At 40.0% G+C, this 18,250-nt stretch overlaps 1 protein-coding gene across 1 annotated transcript; it reads right to left on the bottom strand.

Moving 5' to 3' along the window:
• Positions 1–883: 883 nt before the first annotated feature.
• On the bottom strand, positions 884–12,876 carry RAG1 (recombination activating gene 1). The gene is made up of 2 exons (XM_011940730.1): positions 12,763–12,876; positions 884–7,353 (listed from the first exon to the last, which is right to left on the bottom strand). The coding sequence occupies exon 2, from the start codon at positions 7,337–7,339 to the stop codon at positions 4,208–4,210; it is 3,132 nt and encodes a 1,043-aa protein (XP_011796120.1). The 5' UTR covers positions 7,340–7,353; positions 12,763–12,876; the 3' UTR covers positions 884–4,207.
• Between the last annotated feature and the right edge of the window lie 5,374 nt (positions 12,877–18,250).

The raw sequence follows: 18,250 nt of genomic DNA, 5'->3' as shown, positions 1-18,250 counted from the left end.
AAGTCAATAACTTGATTTTTACTTTACAGGGTCAGGAAGAAATTTGCCTTGAGTCTCCAATGATGAGACTCTAGACTTAGGACTTTGGGACTTTTAAGTTGATACTTGGAATGAGTAAAGACTTTGGGGTACTGTTGGGAGGGGATGATTGTATTTTGCAAAGTGAGGAGAACATGAGATTTGGAAGGCCAGGGGCAGAATGCTATGTTTTGGATATTTGTCCCCTCCAATTCTCATGTTGAAATGTAACCCCAGGTCAGGACTGATGGGAGGTGATTGGATTATAAGGGCAGATCCCTTACGGATGGCTTGGTGCTATTCTCATGATGATGAGCCAGTTCTTGCTCAGCAAGTTTACATGAGATCTGGTTGTGTAAAAGTGTGCGGCACCTCCCCACCCTTGTTCCCATTCTTGCCATGTGATGCTCCTGCTCTCCTTTCCCTTTGTGCCATGATTGTAGCTTTCTGAGTCCTCACCAGAAGGTGAATTAGATGCTAGTGCCATACTTACTGCAAAACTGTGAACCAATGAAACCTCTTTTCTTTATAAATTACCCATCCTCAGGTATTTATTTATAGTCATGCCAAGAATGGCCTAATATAATAAGTAGGTGAATTTTCTGGAGAATAAGTCTGTATTTTCACTAGTCTCAAAAGAGTTAAAAAACAAATAAAAAGATTTACCATTTATCCTATGTATCTGGGGGAAAAAACTGTCTCATCTCCATTAGGATAAATTTTTCACATAATCATTATTCGATTGTCCTTTAATCCAAAGACCACCAAATTTATTTTGTATTTCTCTCAAAGTAAAAGATGTTAATTTTTAAATGCTGCACTCAATATTATTATTAATATTAACAAGAAATTACAAAACATACTATTTTCAAATCTTAAACTTTTATTTCAAATATCCAAATGTAAAATTGCTGACAATAACCATAATATTAATGAATGGAAATATTAAAATATAAAAATAAGTATTGAAACTCATATTTCTTTTTCTTTGAAAACATTTGACATGGAAATACAGGTCCCCTGCATCAAATAAATCCATTGCATCCTGGTACCTGAATTTTCTCTGAAATAGAAAAAATAAAAATAAAAAAGGCTCTTGGAAGCCATTAAACAAAATGTAAGGTTATTTGTAAGAAAATAAACTGAAGTGCAATTCTACAAAACAAAAAATATTGCCAAAAATGATCTCTGAGGTATATTTATGTAGATTACTAGTTAAAATAAGAAAATGTAAAATGGGTACAAAGTATCTACTCTTACTTAAAATCTTTTAACATGAAAAGAATACACCATCTATCATACAATCACTGAAGACACACACATATCTGCAATCAAAAACCACCTGCATCCAAATGATGGTTTATTCCTCCCAACTACCACCGGCACTTACATATCCTGCCTCTTATCTGTGTGGAATTTGAATTGTTTAATGTAATGCAAGACCCACACTCTCAACCAAAACAATCTTCATCTTCATCTATATCTTGTGGGAAAAAATTTGAGGCAAAACTAAATTCCAGTTCACCTGGAAGAAAAAGACATCTTTTTCTCCTCCTCTTGCTTCTCAGTGCATGTTTATTAATCTGAAGGCTCCTTTTGACCTCACCGACCAATCATCAGTTTTCATCAGCCATTATCACTGGTCCCTGCAATGCACCTGAGTGGCTTGACAGGAAAACTTGTAGAATCAGGTTTCACAGGAGAAAAATACATTGCACTTCTGAAGTCCCAGTATATACTTCACACACACACACACACAAATGCTCCATTCAATGTGGTGAATTTCCCTGGAGTATGTAATTGCACTTGCAATAGGCATTGTTAAAAATAAAACTCTAGTATAAAACTAGGGTCTAGCATATTGCAATCTCAACAATAAGGGCAAGAAAACATAGGCAGCATTTCTACATATTGAAATTCCTGCAGCCAGATGTTCCCAGGGTTTATCAAAATGTGATCTGATTAAGGGATTATTGGAAAGGTTGTGCTATAAATCATGCTCTTAGTCACATGCATTCAAAATAGCTCCTACAGTGTTAGAAAAGGATAATTTGATATGGGAAAGTACTTACAGTGCCACCAATAGAGTAAAAGAGTAGAAATGGGTAAAAAAAAAAAAAAAAATCTATAAACCAGCACTACCATGCTTCAGGGAATAGGATAATTATGTGAATTTAGCTGTTTATTAGTGCAGAGACATACTGGAAGGATTAAGCAGTATGAAGGGAAAGGGTGGCTTAGTAGCCCATTCATTTCCAAAAAAAAAACAAAACGAAGAGTTTTCAAAAAAAACTAACGTTAAAATATGTATGTGTTTTTGACAACTAAAGTAGAAGTGACTTTGATATTCTGCATCTAAAAAGCAAGGAAAACTGCTGTATTTGTTAATGAAAGATACTGAGTTGAATCCCTGCAGAAGCACCAAATGCATACCATTTAGGATAATGTCACTGATGCACTTTTGACAACTAAATTATCAAGCTCTTTGATATACTGTGTATGAAGAGTAGCAATTATGGCCAATAAAATCAAAGGAAGAAAAAAACTAATTAACACTAACATATCATTATGACTCACTAGCATATAAAATTCCATGCCTGCTCTACATTGCCAGCAACCGGCAAATCCCAAATTCCTAAGGATGCAGATAATAGTTGCCAAATAACTGGAGCCACAAGAGGATTAGGGGGCTCTTTGGAGCTTTTGTGTTGCTTTCTTCTATCAAAAGGGCCAGAGCACACAAATGACTTAAAAACTTGCTTACTCTAATCCCAAGGTCATGTGCTACAGTGATTAGTTGTGAATCCTAAACAAATTCTGATATTACCTTATAAACATAGTGATTAATTTGTGGTGGAAAGAAGCGCTTTGGAGACAAAAGAGCTGTGTTCAATTTCCAAGTCAAGTATTGATTACCCCTAAATAACTTTCAGCAAATCATTTAAACCCCCATCAAATGGAGCTAATAACAACACCTACTCCTCAGAATTGTTGTAAGGAAAAAATGAGTGTGAAAACATTCCTCAAAAAAAGCACTGTGTAAATGTTAACTCTTCTGCTGTACTGCATTTGGACTCCATCTAAACTTAGCAGATGGAAAAATACAAGGTTATCCTGCTACATAATTCTGAATCCACTGAAAGTAAACTGATCATTATAGAAAGAATAATACATTGCAAAGGAGAGGACTCTATGAAACCTAGATTTAGAAAAATTGATTCAGGTTTCATTTGGAGAAAGTCTGGCAAAATGTTTCAGTAAGACATGAAATATATTTTTAGACATCAAGCTAACCTATATTCTTGCAAGCCTCTGTGGCTTTAAGATTGTATGCAGAAGCTCTAAATTTGGAAACTCTAAATTACGTGAAATTAAAAAGCAAAAATAAAGAATCACACTCTGATAGCTAAGTAAATATATATTATCAAAAGATTTAATAACTAACTGTAGCTAGCAGGTGTATTCTAAATTCATTATTAAAAAATCCATGACAGCAGATGATCTCCTAAACTCTGAAGGTTACAATAGATACATAATTTAAACATAAAAAAGGACTGATTTTCTCAAAATTGTCCTGATGTAAAGTAATTCTGCATAAATATAACAAATGGTAAATGCATTGAGAGCACTTTGTAAAGGTCATTGTGCTGTACAAATATAAGATAGTATTAGAAAAATTTAAAAAGCTCTTTTGAATCTTATAGAACAAGCCAAGATATGTAAAATTTTAAAAATGAAGAATTATTCAAAAATGAAATAGAAGGCACTTATCATATCTCAACACAAAATATAATAAATCAAGGGGGAAAAATGAAAACCACAAGACCAATTTCTTTCCTGGCCTCGCAGGCTGTTCTTTGATAACCTTGGCTTTGATTTTCACGACAGTTCCCCAGCACACACAGATCTTTGTTTACTCTCGTCCCCTGCAGTTACTCCTGTTATGAGTTATTGAGCTTTCAGATAACTAATTTTTCCTGTTGCTTTTCGGAACTCACTAAAAGGCTCAAGCAACCAGCTCGTCAGTTTCCATTCCTGACTTGAGAGCGTCTGTAGCATCTCACTCCAACCTACCACCTCTTGGGTGGTGAAGCCCCGTACACAGCAGTAAAGGGTGCTAGGAGAAGCCCTCAATGCAACCCAGAGGGAAACTCAATTGCAAAAACCAACTCATAAGTGGTTGCCCTACTTAAAATTCCATTGAATCTTGGCTTTCCAGAGAGTCCTCTATGCCTAATGGGTCCCCTAAGCTTGCCTGAGAGTCCATGTTAAACCCAGAGGTTTTTAATGCATTATGAGCATTCATAAACTTCTGGAGGTATTTGGAGGTGTACAGCCAGTGGTGTTTCAGGACGTCTTCCATCTCATAGCATTTGGACTGCCTGGCATTCATTTTCCGAAAGCGCCTAAACAGTTTGTTACCAGACTCATTTCCCTCACTTGCCCATGCCCCGATGGAGCCATCCCTCTCAATAATTTCAGGAACATGTGCCAGAGTTTTGTGAAAATAATTGGTGATTTTTCCCTCATACCTATACTTGAACTTGGTAGAAAGGAGCTCAGCAAAACGCTGTGAATTGAAACTGTACTGGCAGAGGGATTCTGGGCACTCTTTAGCAGGGCATGATGACCGCCACACCGGTTTCATCTTGAGGTAAAGATCCATCAGCTCCCTCAGAGCCTCGTGCCTCTCCTCCGAAGGAATTAACTCACAAACTGCATCCACAGTCTCTTTGGTCATGAGCTTCCTGGCAAAGTTGCCATTCATCCTCATGATTGGTTTGAGGTTCATCTTCTTCCGGAGATGCTTGTCCAGTGTGGCCTGCCACCTTTTCCTTTCCTCTTTGGAAGCACTGGGATTCTTATACACCTCCCCTATCTCTAGCTGGAAGATCTTGTAGAACTCAGCTGCATTACCAATGTCACAGTGGAGTGCGTCTATGGAAGGGACTGTCTCAATGAAAGGTTTGGCTGAGACTCCTTTCACCCGATCCCGCAGTTCTTCCACAGACTCATGGTAAGGGTTGGAACGCCAGACCTCATAACGTTCCAGGTTCTCAGCATGGCTTCTGGTTATAGAGTGGAAGACAAGATTTTGAGAGGCTTCCAGACGCGTGGCATCACAAAGAGTACAAATGTAGACTGAGCCAGAAGCCTCGAGGCCTTCCACTTCCCGCACAAGTTTTTCATCATATCCGGTACCCCTGAAGATGAACTTGAAAGTCCGTAGAATGCCTCCCAGCTCAAGCATTAATTCACTGCTCTTCATGGCCTCCCTCTCGGCAATGAGAGGGCTCAGGATGGCAGTCAGGGTCTCGTGGTCAGACTCATCTGCCAGCATAAGGCACAATGGCTTGCAACACAGTTCAGAGTTAGGTTTGGCTTCCTCAAATACTTTCACATTCTGAGAGCTGTGGGCGATAGTAATTTTCATGATTGTGAATGAAAAACGGACTGCCTTTTCTGGAACTACTGGCCCACTCCCATGCTTCTCACTCACATCTCCCATTCCATCACAAGACTCCTTCACCACCACTGTGAAGGGGCCATTCAGGTAATCATCAAGGTCTTGGGATCTCATGCCTTCTAAGATGTGTTCTTCCATGTCCATCAAAGCAGACACCAAAGCTGAATCATAGCGGAACCTCTTTGCAATGGTGTCCACTGGGTAATCATCCACAGAGGATGATAGTCCAGACAGCCCATCAATAATGCCAACATCAGTGCTGGAAGACACATTCTTCAGAGGTGGCTGCCACTCAAAGTGGTGGTAGCCTGGCAGAAGTACCTTCTCAGCATTCCGAAGGGCATGCAAAGGCTGAAAAATCTGTCTCCCTGTGATGGCTTTCACAGTCCTGTACATCTTGTGGTACTGACTGCAGCTGAGGAAGGTGTTGACACGGATGGCCAAGCAAACAGCTGGTTGCAGCCCAGAGCCCTTTCCCTGCATGATGGCCTCCAGCTCGTCGGCTTGCCTGTGCTCATTCCTCGCCCTCAGAGCCAGCAGGAACAAGGTCATGCACACCGACTTCACATCTCCACCTTCTTCTTTGTCAGCAAAGGCTTTGACTTGCAGCTTGAGCTCCCTCAGCCGGTGCTTCTGAGCTCTCCGAGTCAGCGACAGAAGATGTTGGCGGGGCCGGCCCCCTTTATTAATGTGCACAAAATTCTCTTTTGATTCCTTGTGACTTGAGACATGGTGATTATATTTTTCCAAACTGATCTCCTGATTGCACTCTTTTGCTGGACATTTCACCATCAGGGAATTCAAGATGCTCAGAAAGGACTTCACTGGACTCTCCAGGTCAGTAGGGAAGCATGGATATTGGCAAGAGGGACAATAGCTGCCCATGACTTTGAGGCATCTGAGAATGCAGACCCGACAATAGACATGCTTACAGTTGGTCTCCACAGGGTCGGCCAGAATGTGTTCACAGATCTGGCAGGAGATGGATTTCACGAAGTGCTCCGGGAAGTCCACTGCAAGGAGCTTGGTACTAAGATGTATCTTACTGCAGTTGGTGATCTTCTTCATGACATCCTTGCTGTTGGTCCTTGCCTGAGCTCTTCTCTTGCGCTGACGGGCTTGTCTTGCTTGGTCAAGCACAGTTTTGAGTTTTTTGCTGAGCTGCAAGTTTGGCTGAAGACTCTTCCTCTTGAGTCCCCGACAGGCAGTGTTGCAGATGTCACAGGATGGTGTGTGGGGGTGCCACTCCACGGTCACATTCCTCGGGAAGTAAACCTCACAAGGGGCACTGCTAAACTTCCTGTGCATGATGCTCCAGCAGTTATGGCAGAACTCAGTGGGGTGGATCGAGTCAACATCTGCCTTCACATCAATCCGGAAAACCTTAGTAATGAGGTCTGGCCAGGAAGTAGCTCTCTTTTCCTTCTTTCGTAAAAGGCCTAGGGTTTTACCATCCACAGGACCATGAACTGGATATCTCCTGTTGTGCTCATCAGTTTTAAAAGAATTCCCACAGATGCGGCAGAGATGTCGAAGGTTGGCTTGATGGATGGCTTTAACTCTTGCTTTCCCACTGTCATGAAATTTCTTTGAAAACTTAGGATGGGCTTTTAACACTGGCTGATTTGGGACCAGCTTCTGACCATCAGCCTTGTCCAGGACTGCTGGAGATTGCTCCAGAGAGGGTTTCCCCTCAAAGGAATCCTTCTTTTCCCTTTGAGCTTCTTCAGGTGTCTTTTCAAAGGATCTCACCCGGAACAGCTTAAATTTCCATTCTGAAAATTTAATATGTGGGTGCTGAATTTCATCTGGGGCAGAACTGAGTCCCAAGGTGGGTGGGAAAGAGGCCGCCATGCTGGCTGAGGTACCTGAGAACAATGAAAACAAGTCATATTAAGACCAATATCAATATCCCACTGATGTATCTTATAAATAATAAAAATAAATACATTCAATTATTTATTCATGTATTCCAAAAGATATGTATTAAATCTTCTATCTTAATATATCATGTTAGGTGCTGATCATAGAGTTATTTCCTGTTCTGACAGTGTTTACGGTTACTTATACCTGTTACACACATATAAATGTTTAGATATATACATGTAAAGTTTTATTTCCTTCCACAAACACCTTAAGGTCTTTGAGGACAGAATCTTTGATTTATCTTTGTCTCCCCAAGGGTCCTAGTATACATTAGGTGCTCAATAGTTATTTGTTCAGTAAATGTAAAGATGAACTGGCTACTAACACCAAAGAAAAGTAATATTTTCCACATTGTATTAGCCTCATTGCACTAGCTGGACAATATATTTCCAGCTTTTTAAAGCAGTCTTCCGGGAGGTTGGTTGTTTATTTCTTCCAAATGGGTCATAAAAGGATGATAAAGCTGCAAACCCAAAGAAACTAATTATTCACTACTTGAAAGGATGAAGTGAATTTTGAGCTTTATGAGTGCAAACTAATAATAAGTATCATGGATAGTAATTATGCTTACAATTTTAATTAGTGAATGCTGTTGTAAATTATAAGGCTGTGTCTACATTAGAAACAAAAACCACAGAATTCTAAACCTGCATCAAACCAGCGTGTACATAAACTGAGATTCTGAGGGACTTTTAAGATGAAAAATTCACATGGTTTCAGATAAAACTCACACAGGTCATCCTGAAAGTCATTGTTGGTCGATGGTCATTAGCACTATAGTTTCTAACATAATAAGAAGAGGTGGGAGTATTGTTTCTCTTCTGGTAAAAAACATTTTGGCAATTGCATACGCCAGGAAACCCTACTGATTTCAGTTGTAGTGCACAGATCACTAGCGATGCAGAAAAAAAGCCTAACAATGCCGTGTTAGGTGTACTCTTTAAACCCAATTAGACCAATCTTTCCCAAATTACTTAGTACATAATTGTAAAAAGAGCAACTATATTTTCAATCCATCATCCCATCCACCTATCTCAAATTTGCCTGGGTTAACTCTTTCGACCCACCAGTTATGTCAAGTAACATATATTTTCTCCTCAACTGATCAACTAACAAAATCGATGAGAATTTTTATAGTCACATAGTTATGGAGACAAATTCTCAGACGAACACACTTTCAGCAGGGGTGGGATTAGGGGGTACAGAGGGGCAAGGGCTAACCTTGACAGCTGCTACCAAAGACTCTTTTCAAGTCCCTGCTTTACTGAAGTTTGTTCCATCTTACAAGCATTACACATCAGAAATTGGTGTTTTGGGGCATGGGTGCGGTGGCTCATGCCTGGAATCCCAACACTTTAGGAGGCCAAGGTGGTCAGCGTGAGACCAGCCTAGCCAATGTGGTAAAACTCTGTCTCTACTAAAAATACAAAAAACAATTAGCCGGGCATGGTGGCAGACACCTGTAATTCCAGCTACTCAGGAGGCTGAGGCAGGAGAATCGCCTGAACCCGGGAGGCAGAGGTTGCAGTGAGCCAAGATCCCACTACTGCACCCCAGCCTGGACAACAGAGCAAGACTCTGTCTCAAAAAAAAAAGAAATGGGTGTTTTTCATAAAAATTAAAAGCAAATTTCTAAGACTTGATTAACAGAGAAATCCTATTAGATTGTTACCTATGCAGGACTATGCAAGAGTTAAAACAATACACAGCCATTTCAAATGACTCATTAACCTCAAAAAATATTTCAACTGCAGCCCAACGAACACCTCAAAATTGCTTATAGTTCCATTCTGCTTCCCAATTATCTTTTGTGGCAGGTGCTAGGTCTTTCCCTGTGGTTTCCCTGCCTCTTAGGTTGAACTCAACCCCAAATACCTTCTCATTCTTTTAGCATTTTACTTCCCAGCCTATTCTTAAATCACTTGCTCTCTGGTATTCCAAGATAATTATTTTGAGTAATTCTTTTTAAAATGCATGACCATCTCTAGAGTTCATCAAGTTTAATAATGACTTTCAAATTGAGTAAGTCAATCATAAGGCATGGTGGTAGGATCCCAGGAACTATCTCACTTCCCTACACATTTCTCCCCTGACTCCCACTGACCTGAATTACCACACCAAAATCTACCAAACTACATTTATTTGAATACTCCTGTGGAACGCAACCAAAGCAAAAATGGACAAATGGGATTGCATCAAGTTAAAAGCTTTTGCACAGCAAAGTAAACAATCCACAAAATGAAGACAAAATCTACATGATGGGAGAAAATATTTGTAAGCTATGCATCTGACAAGAGATTAATAACCAGAATATATAAGGAGCTCAAACGACTCTATAGGAAACAAACTAATAATCCAATTTTTTTTTTTGAGAAGGAGTCTCGCTCTGTCGCCCAGGCTGGAGTGCAGTGGCCGGATCTCAGCTCACTGCAAGCTCCGCCTCCTGGGTTCACGCCATTCTCCTGCCTCAGCCTCCCGAGTAGCTGGGACTACAGGCGCCGCCACGTCACCCGACTAGTGTTTTTTTGTAGTTTTTAGTAGAGACAGGGTTTCACCCTGTTAGCCAGGATGGTCTCGATCTCCTGACCTCGTGATCCGCCCATCTCGGCCTCCCAAAGTGCTGGGATTACAGGCTTGAGCCACCGCGCCCGGCCAATAATCCAATTTTTAAATGGGCAAAATATCTGAGTAGACATTACTCAAAGGAAGACATACAAATGGCAAACAGGTATATGAAAAGGTACTCAATATCACTGATCATCAGAGAAATGCAAATCAAAACTACAATGAGATGTCATCTCATCCCAGTTAAAATAGATTTTATCCAAATGACAAGCAATAATAGGAACGTAAATTAGTACAGCCACTATGAAGAATAGTATGAAAGTCCTCAAAAAAACTAAAGATAGAATTATTACACGATCCAGCACTCCTACTACTGGGTATTTATCCAAAGGAAATCAAATCAGTATGTTCAGAGACATCTACACTCCTGGGTTCATTACTGCATTATTTTTTATCCTTACTTGTGATTTTTACTCCCTAAAATAGACATGTATCACTTTTGGTAGAAAATAGAACTTTTAAGAACTAGGTTTAGATTAGATATTTTTTATCTATTCAATTAGCAAAGATTAAAACTACTTATATGTTTCAGCATTAATGAAGGCATGGAGAAATTAAGATATCTCCATACATTCTTGGGAGGAGTATAAATTGGTATCAAATGCCTACTAGACAATTTAGCAATGTCTTTAAAATTTTTAAATATATCATCTTTGGTGCAATAAATCTCCTTTTGGGAAGTAATCCAATAGAAACATTTCCACAGGAATACAACAATATTTATATAAAGACAGAGAGATTTGTTTCAAAAACTGTTACTTTGAAAAAGCAGGAAACAATATAAATAATTACCCAAAGGGCATTATTAAATAAACTATGGTCCGGACATACAGTGGAAAACCATGCAGAAAATTTAATTTTCTGTATGCATTGATGCATATGTGCAATTTCTGTATGCATCAGTGACATGGAAAGATGCCCACATGAAAAAACAGAGAATAGAATGACAATAGCAAGTATAGTAGGATTCTGTTTGTGTATATATGTTTGTATTTGTAATATATGAAATCACAGAAATTCTGAAAGGATATGCACTAAAATCTTAACAGTGTTTAATTTCTGAAAAAAATAGAATTGGCATTGATAAGAGGGCCTCTTGAACTTTTTATTTTATTCATTTTTGTATCATTTGAATTATTCAAAACAAGCAAGTACTATTTTTATTAACTTTCGTGATACATTTATTCTGGATAAAACTGTTTTAAAGACTAGATTTATATGTGCTCATAGTCACTTTTCCATATTTTCTTCTAAATTTCCCCCAGAAAAGCTTAAGATCTGACTAATTTCAAATCTGACCACCACCCTTAGCTTCTCATTCTTTTCGGATAAACATGTAGAAAGCAGGCTAAAATATGGACCTGTAGACAGCATGAAGTTAGGATTGTGAAGGAGTTATCTTGGACTCAGATTTTGACACTCAGAAACCTTGTAAATGCTTGATCTCCTCTCTTCTAACAAAAGATCTCAGCAGTAGACCAGCCTCAGGAACTCAAAGGCTGAGTGGTTGGTGCTGGCTCAGCCCTGTCCCCACCGTGCACTGCCATCTCAGCATTGCCATCTGACATCAGAGCTGCAGGGGTGCCTCCCTCCACACAGCACAGATTCATTTTGACAAACTAGTTTGGGGTGGCTTGGACAGTGCAGGAACAGTAGTTTCTGGTGAGTGATATCATTAATTCAGGAGGCTAGGGCACAGCAGCAGCAGCAGCCCCCCATTTCCATCCCAGCTGCCCACCTTACACACACACATACACCCCATTACTCGGCCCACAATCTTCCCTCCTAACGTCTTCAACTTAGTCTGTACACAATTTTCAAGTAATAACTGTGTGCTCAAGTGTGACCTCTCATTAGCACACCTGTTCCACTTATTCATTCACTCTGCAAATACCATCGTCTGTCTTTTGCCAAACATCATGCATCAAAAACGTGACAAAATACAAAGGCTTTTTATAAGTCTTAAGTATCCACAAAATAACACTATGATCCTTGCTCTTCCTTCAGACAACCTCTTGCATAAACCACTTCAGAAAGTGAAATTTATCATCACAATCCCTGGCCAGGAATCCTGACTCAAGAACAAAACCTCAAAGCAGGGTCTCTACCATGGCAATTCTCTAAATTAATACAAATCAGAATCATGAGTGAACTTGTTTTTAAAAAGAAATGCAGATCATCAGGTCCCAACGAGTCTGGCTGTTAGGGAAGGAATCCAGGAATTGCATTTTTAAACATTCAGTGATTCTAAAATGAGCGGATATTTCGAGAAACATTGGTCTCCTACTTAGGCCAATCTAGTTCAGGAAATGCCTGGTAATACTTGTTCATACGTGGGAAACCACACATTTCCTCCCACCCTAGAACTTGCATTCCTGACTATTTTTCTTGCCTGAACTAACAGTATTTATTTCCAAGAGTCTCACACCTTACCTTCTGCTGATTTGTACACATTCATTCAAGAGCACTCCTTAAACCCTTCCTCTGACAATAGCATTCATTTATAGTAATTCAGGTATTTTACATCTTTCTATGAACCTTCAGTGGCCCTAAACTTGGCCTCTTATACCTTTTTTATTTTCATACATTTAAAAAAAAAATTGATGTAGCTTTGCTCATTCCATCCTTTCATCACCTGGAAGGAAAAAAAGCTCAAGCACTTCTAGTTAGAAACATAAAAATGTAATAAATATTCTGGCTCAAGGCATGAAAAGTATGAGTGTTACCTTGCTCAGCAGGCTGCCTGGCCAAAGTGTTGAGATATCTGCAATTTGATCGATGTTACTCAATACCAAAGAGAAGGCAAAGTGTATTCTCTGCTCTCTCCTTGCTCTTGTTTCTCAGAACATGCTGCTGAGCTGTTTATCAGCTTCCACTGTCCTTCCCAGCCTCCCCTACCATGGAGAGCTAACCACAAATGATGGCAGCCAATCACAAGCCAGGAGACCCCAGCTCCAGCTGCCACCTGGCTCTTTAGGAAGCTTAGCTCAGAGGAGGCCTGAGTGTAGAACGATATGTGAGTTTGCTGGGGCACTGGCTGCCAGTTCTCTCCCTGAGAATGTTTGGGTTGGAAATGGTCTTGTCAGTCAGTATAAGCCCCAGCTTATGCCAGGGTTCTATATCTCTGTGCCTCAGTTCCACATCTGTAAAAAGGAAATGCTAGTAGTGTATACCTCAAAGAGTCAATAATGTTACACGATGAGAGTTGTTACAGGAAAATACTTGAAACGATGCCTGCCTCTTTGTGAATGTTCATCAGATACTAACAACACTATGGGATTTTTTTTATTATTATCTTGAAATGGTATCCAAACAACCTGCCTCTTTGTGAATGTTCATCAGATACTAACAACACTATGAGATTTTTTTTATTATTATCTTGAAATGGTATCCAAACAATCTCAGAACCTTTAAACTTGATCAAATCTTGCTGAGGAAGGTTGATGCTCCTTGCAACTACTCTAATTTTAAACATTACTCGAGTGTGGAAGTCAACAGACCTGGATTTAAATCTTGACTTAGGCCTTTGATTCATTGCTTAGACTTTATGAACCTCAATCTCATCACCTGCAACCTAAGATTAATAATATTAGTCCCCATTATTGAGAGCAATGGGCCAGGCTTCTAAGTGTTTTATGTGTCATTTAATTTTCACAACAATCATACGCATTTGATAGTATTATCTCTAAAAAGAAGTGACAAAAGTTCAGAGCAATGGAGTGACTTGCCCATGGTCACACAGCCACTACTTAGTGAAGGTGAGGTGGAATTCCAAAGCTCATGTTCTTAATCACTCCATTATGCCATGAAAGGAGAATAATGAAAGCCACTTTGTAGTAATAGTCTAAGGAAAACTTAAGAATGAATAGGTATATACACACCTCTGTCTCTGTTTCAAAACCCCTTTATAATTCTCAGACCAGCTTTATCCTCAAAGTCTTTCTGTGTTCAGCTAATAAGTGAGAGATTCCTTGCTTGTCTGATTCTCAAAAAAACTGTCAAGGAGGCAGGTGCAAGGATTTCACTGGTCTGTGTTGCCCTCATTAGACGCTCCTCTTACATCTCCACTCTTTTGCATTTGGACCTGTCTAACCACACAACAGACCTGGAGCCACAGTTTCTGCTCACTAAAGACAAGGTAGAAGCCACTGCAGTAACACTGGGGGAGAGGGGAAGCTGGTCTGTGGCTTCTAGGTGCTTCAGTGTGTTTTTCCCTAAGGATATGCAGCCTTACCTGAGGGTCATATTTAAGGCAACACGGCAAGAAAAGGCAGCTGAGAGCTAAGAATTTCCTGAAGACAGTGTTCATGTCCAACAGAACCATCAGGAAGCAAGCTTTGTGGCCCTGGGCCCTCCTTATACAATGAGGTCAAGTAGAGAGGAGTCATAACATGACTTACATGCAATAGGGTGTCCTTCCCACCCATCTTCCTGCTCCTTAAAATCTTGCATCTCCAATGGACTTACAGAAAGAAAAAGAAAAGGTCAGATGTTCATGCTTCCCCTTGAAGGGAAGAGCAAAACAATAATATCTCACAGTATTAGAACAAAGCACCAAGTTCAAGGATCAGGCTTCAGTTCTGTAGGTTCACTTGGAAGTTACGTGAAATTAAGGTGACAAAATGCACCGGTTTGTTTTGGACTTTCCTTGGTTTAGAATCAAGAGTCTAAGGTGAACAGAGTTGGTAGGTTGCCCGTAACCTCCAAACCAGAGTTAGAAAATTTCTCTGAGCTGAAAAATTTACAGATGGAATCCTTTTCGATTTTTCTTGAAAAAGTAAGGTGGTCAAATGGACTCATCAAAGAACGGTGGGGGTGTGAGGTTCAGACCAGATAATGGAAGAGCTTTCTCTCTCTCTCTCTTTCTCTCTTTTTTTTAATCATATTTAACATACTGTTTTGCTGAATTTTTCATCAGCTATATATACTTTTATAATTAGGAAAAATCACAATATTTACAAATAATGTACTCAATGAATTTCAAATGAGACATAACAAAATATTGGGTGCGGCGAGGCGTGGTGGCTCAAGCCTGTAATCCCAGCACTTTGGGAGGCCGAGACAGGCGGATCACGAGGTCAGGAGATCGAGACCATCCTGGCTAACACGGTGAAACCCTGTCTCTACTAAAAAATACAAAAAACTAGCCGGGCGAGGTGGCGGGCGCCTGTGGTCCCAGCTACTCGGGAGGCTGACGCAGGAGAATGGCGTAAACCCAGGAGGCGGAGCTTGCAGTGAGCTGAGATCCCGCCACTGCACTCCAGCCTGTGCGACAGAGCGAGACTCCATCTCAAAAAAAAAAAAAAAAAATTGGGTGCATATGAAGATACAGTTTTCTAAATGTTTTGTTTAATAAAAGTCTGGATTTGTATACATCACCAGTATTTCCACGTTTCTCCCAATTTCTCCCGTCCACGTTGAAATCAAGGCACTTGTCTCCTGCTGAGAAGTGAGACCTCCCTTGGATCACCTGGAAAAAACAAGTTAAAAGATGCCCCATTGTCCCTCTGCCTGGACACTAACATTTTATTCACTGTCTTTATTTCAAATATTTTCCATGTGACAAGAAAACCTTGACTTGCATCATAAAATAGCAGAGTCAGAGCTGCCTAGGACACATGTTGTTCCAAGCAAATTAAAAATAAAACACAGCCGACATGTATTGGCCAATTGTTGCAAGAGACAAAGAATGACAAGGGTGAACTAGAGCCTGGACAATTTGGTGCCAAGTTCCAGCCCTGAGTACAGACCTCCCAGACTAGTGATTAGCTGTTGTTAGTCCTGGAAGTGCTGACAGGCCCTTCACTGGCCCTGCTCCTCCAGGCAATGTGCTCCCTGCATCCCTGCTTTCACCTGCCTCTCCATCCAAGCCCCAATCCCCCTTAGCAGGTTGCCTACACTTACTCCCCTTGGCTCCCAAAGGCCCTTTTAAGTAACCTTTTCAAATTCAATTTCTTCCCAGACAGCAATGAGTTCCAATTGCTGATAACAATCAAAATCTACTCCTGCAGCCATGGTCTGAGTGTGTGAATGCTGCATTTTGAGCTCTTATCGTAATTCAGCAGATGCTGTTTACGGACATTGAGATTACATACATAAGCATGTATCTATACATCTCTAACTAGCAAAACTCTTGTCTTCTAACATCACCAATTTGAAAGCCAGAACTAGAAGGGAACTTAGAGGTTACTTGCCCCAATGCATGTGTTTTATTTATTCCTGAAGGGCAAAGTGTTCCTGTTCAATGTCACAGAAGGGAATTAGTAGCAGAAATAGCATTACAAATCTGATCTCCCAGCTCCCAGGACAACGTCCTTTCCACTACACTGAAAAGGGAACATCCCTCCCTAACCCGCCCAAGATGCATCTTAGATGGTAAAGAAACTCAAGCTGGCAATGGAGCAGAACCTTAACAGGTCGTAGCTAGATCAGAGCCCTGGATGAGTATGCAAACTCGCCACCCTGCACTGGTGGCGGAGAGACAGCATCTCCACACACTCATTTCTCCCCCTTTCTCTGTCTTAAAACTGTTTTCTAATTAACTCAATGTGAATTACCCCTGTTAGTAAAATATCTAATGCGTTATTAATTGCTCTAAACATCAACTGCAGCTCACTCTCCATGCTTTCAAGAGTGCTTCTGCGGGCTTTCTGATTTTAGCTACGCTGTTTTCTAAGCAGCTAGTGCCACCATGTGGGCAAAGAAAAGTCTATATTCTTGACTATCAGAAAAAGCCACGAGAAAAAGTCTCAGAAGTTGTTGAATCCATGAACTGGTTAAGAATGAATTATGTGTTTGTTTCTCTTCTCTTCCCTCTTCCCCTTATCCCAACCTCTATTCTCCCTACCCCCACTTCCACCATCGCTTACCTTTGTAGAAATCCCCCACAATTCCTATAGACTAGGAAACAGAGCCAAAAGCTTAAAAGGTCAAAGTTACTTGCACAAGACCCCACACTTCATTAACTCCAGTCTTCCATAAAGGTCAAGAGACAACATAGAACTCCATTCTCATTGTCTTGCTAATCCTGACCAGTCCCAGAAAACATGTAATAAATACCTTCTCCTTATTCCTCAAACAAGAGAAGACATGAGGACCATGTCTTATTTCATAAGTTGAACAGTTAGTGCTTATGAACAGTTAGTGCTTCTGGAGAGAGATAGAAAAGGAGCATCATTTTCTGATTATTTTTACACAAAATCTGCTTTTAAATTGTCTATGTTTCTCAAAAAAATAGTTTCTGATTTACAAGGCGATTTAAATGTTTGTCTTGTTATACATTTTTCTTGGAACATTCTTTTCACTCAAAGAATGCATTTCCAAAAAATCCCACTTTGCCATTATCATTACAGAAAAAAAGTCTTCCTTTCCACATGTGAGAATGGCTAACAGGAGTCATTATATAAATTTAAAGACCCATCTGAATTAAATATAAAATAATTTATATAAATTTTTATAAAGACCCATCTGAATTCTAGTGATTCTTGTCTATAAATCAGTTTCAAAAAGTAACTTTGCTATGTAGCAAATAAGAGGAGACTAGTTGAGCTGTGCTGTGGTTGAGATTTGCAGTCCTTTATGCTGCTATCAAAAGGGATTTACTTTTATTATTCTCAGGCCTCCCTCGACCTTTCCAATCTCTCCAGTGACCTCTCCAAAAAGTGATCCAATCACCAACATAAAAACCTATGATTGTCCTTAATTAGCATGTATCATGTGTATTATCAGGAAAAAAAAATGTTCTCAGCAACATGGCAAGACAATGTGAATAGTCCTCAGGCCTCCGAAGCCTCTTTGTAACTCCTCTGTTGCTCATGGGCCATACTGTCATGTAGAGACTGTGTGTAAGATACCAGGAGTCAATTCTAGGTGCAATGACCTTTTGGCCACCTAGGCTCATAACCCCCTGTCTCCATAAAAGCTATCTACCTTGATGATAATAATAATATAGTATATAGTTACAATAATTTGTGGTTGCTTTCTGTTGACCTGAAGGCAGGTGTTAGAGGTGGAACTGTTTCATCTCAAAATTTATATATTAAAGCCCTAACCCCCAGTACTTCAGCATGTGACTGTATCTGGAGATAAGGCCTTGTACTAGTTAGGATTCTCCAGAAAAACAGAACTCTGAGAAAGACAGAGAGAGAGATTATTACAGGAATTGGCTTACACAATTTTGGAGTTTGAGAAGTCCTGCAATCTGCTGTCTTCAAG

Source organism: Colobus angolensis, unplaced genomic scaffold (assembly GCF_000951035.1).
Source record: "Colobus angolensis palliatus isolate OR3802 unplaced genomic scaffold, Cang.pa_1.0 Scaffold192, whole genome shotgun sequence".
In the NCBI taxonomy this organism is placed as follows: domain Eukaryota; kingdom Metazoa; phylum Chordata; class Mammalia; order Primates; family Cercopithecidae; genus Colobus; species Colobus angolensis.
Note: the sequence above shows the minus strand (reverse complement) of the source record. Positions and strands in the feature narration are given on the sequence as shown.

Coding starts and splice junctions, on each gene's coding strand:
- RAG1 (XM_011940730.1), bottom strand. CDS start 7,339: ATGGCGGCCTCTTTCCCACCCACCTTGGGACTCAGTTCTGCCCCAGAT.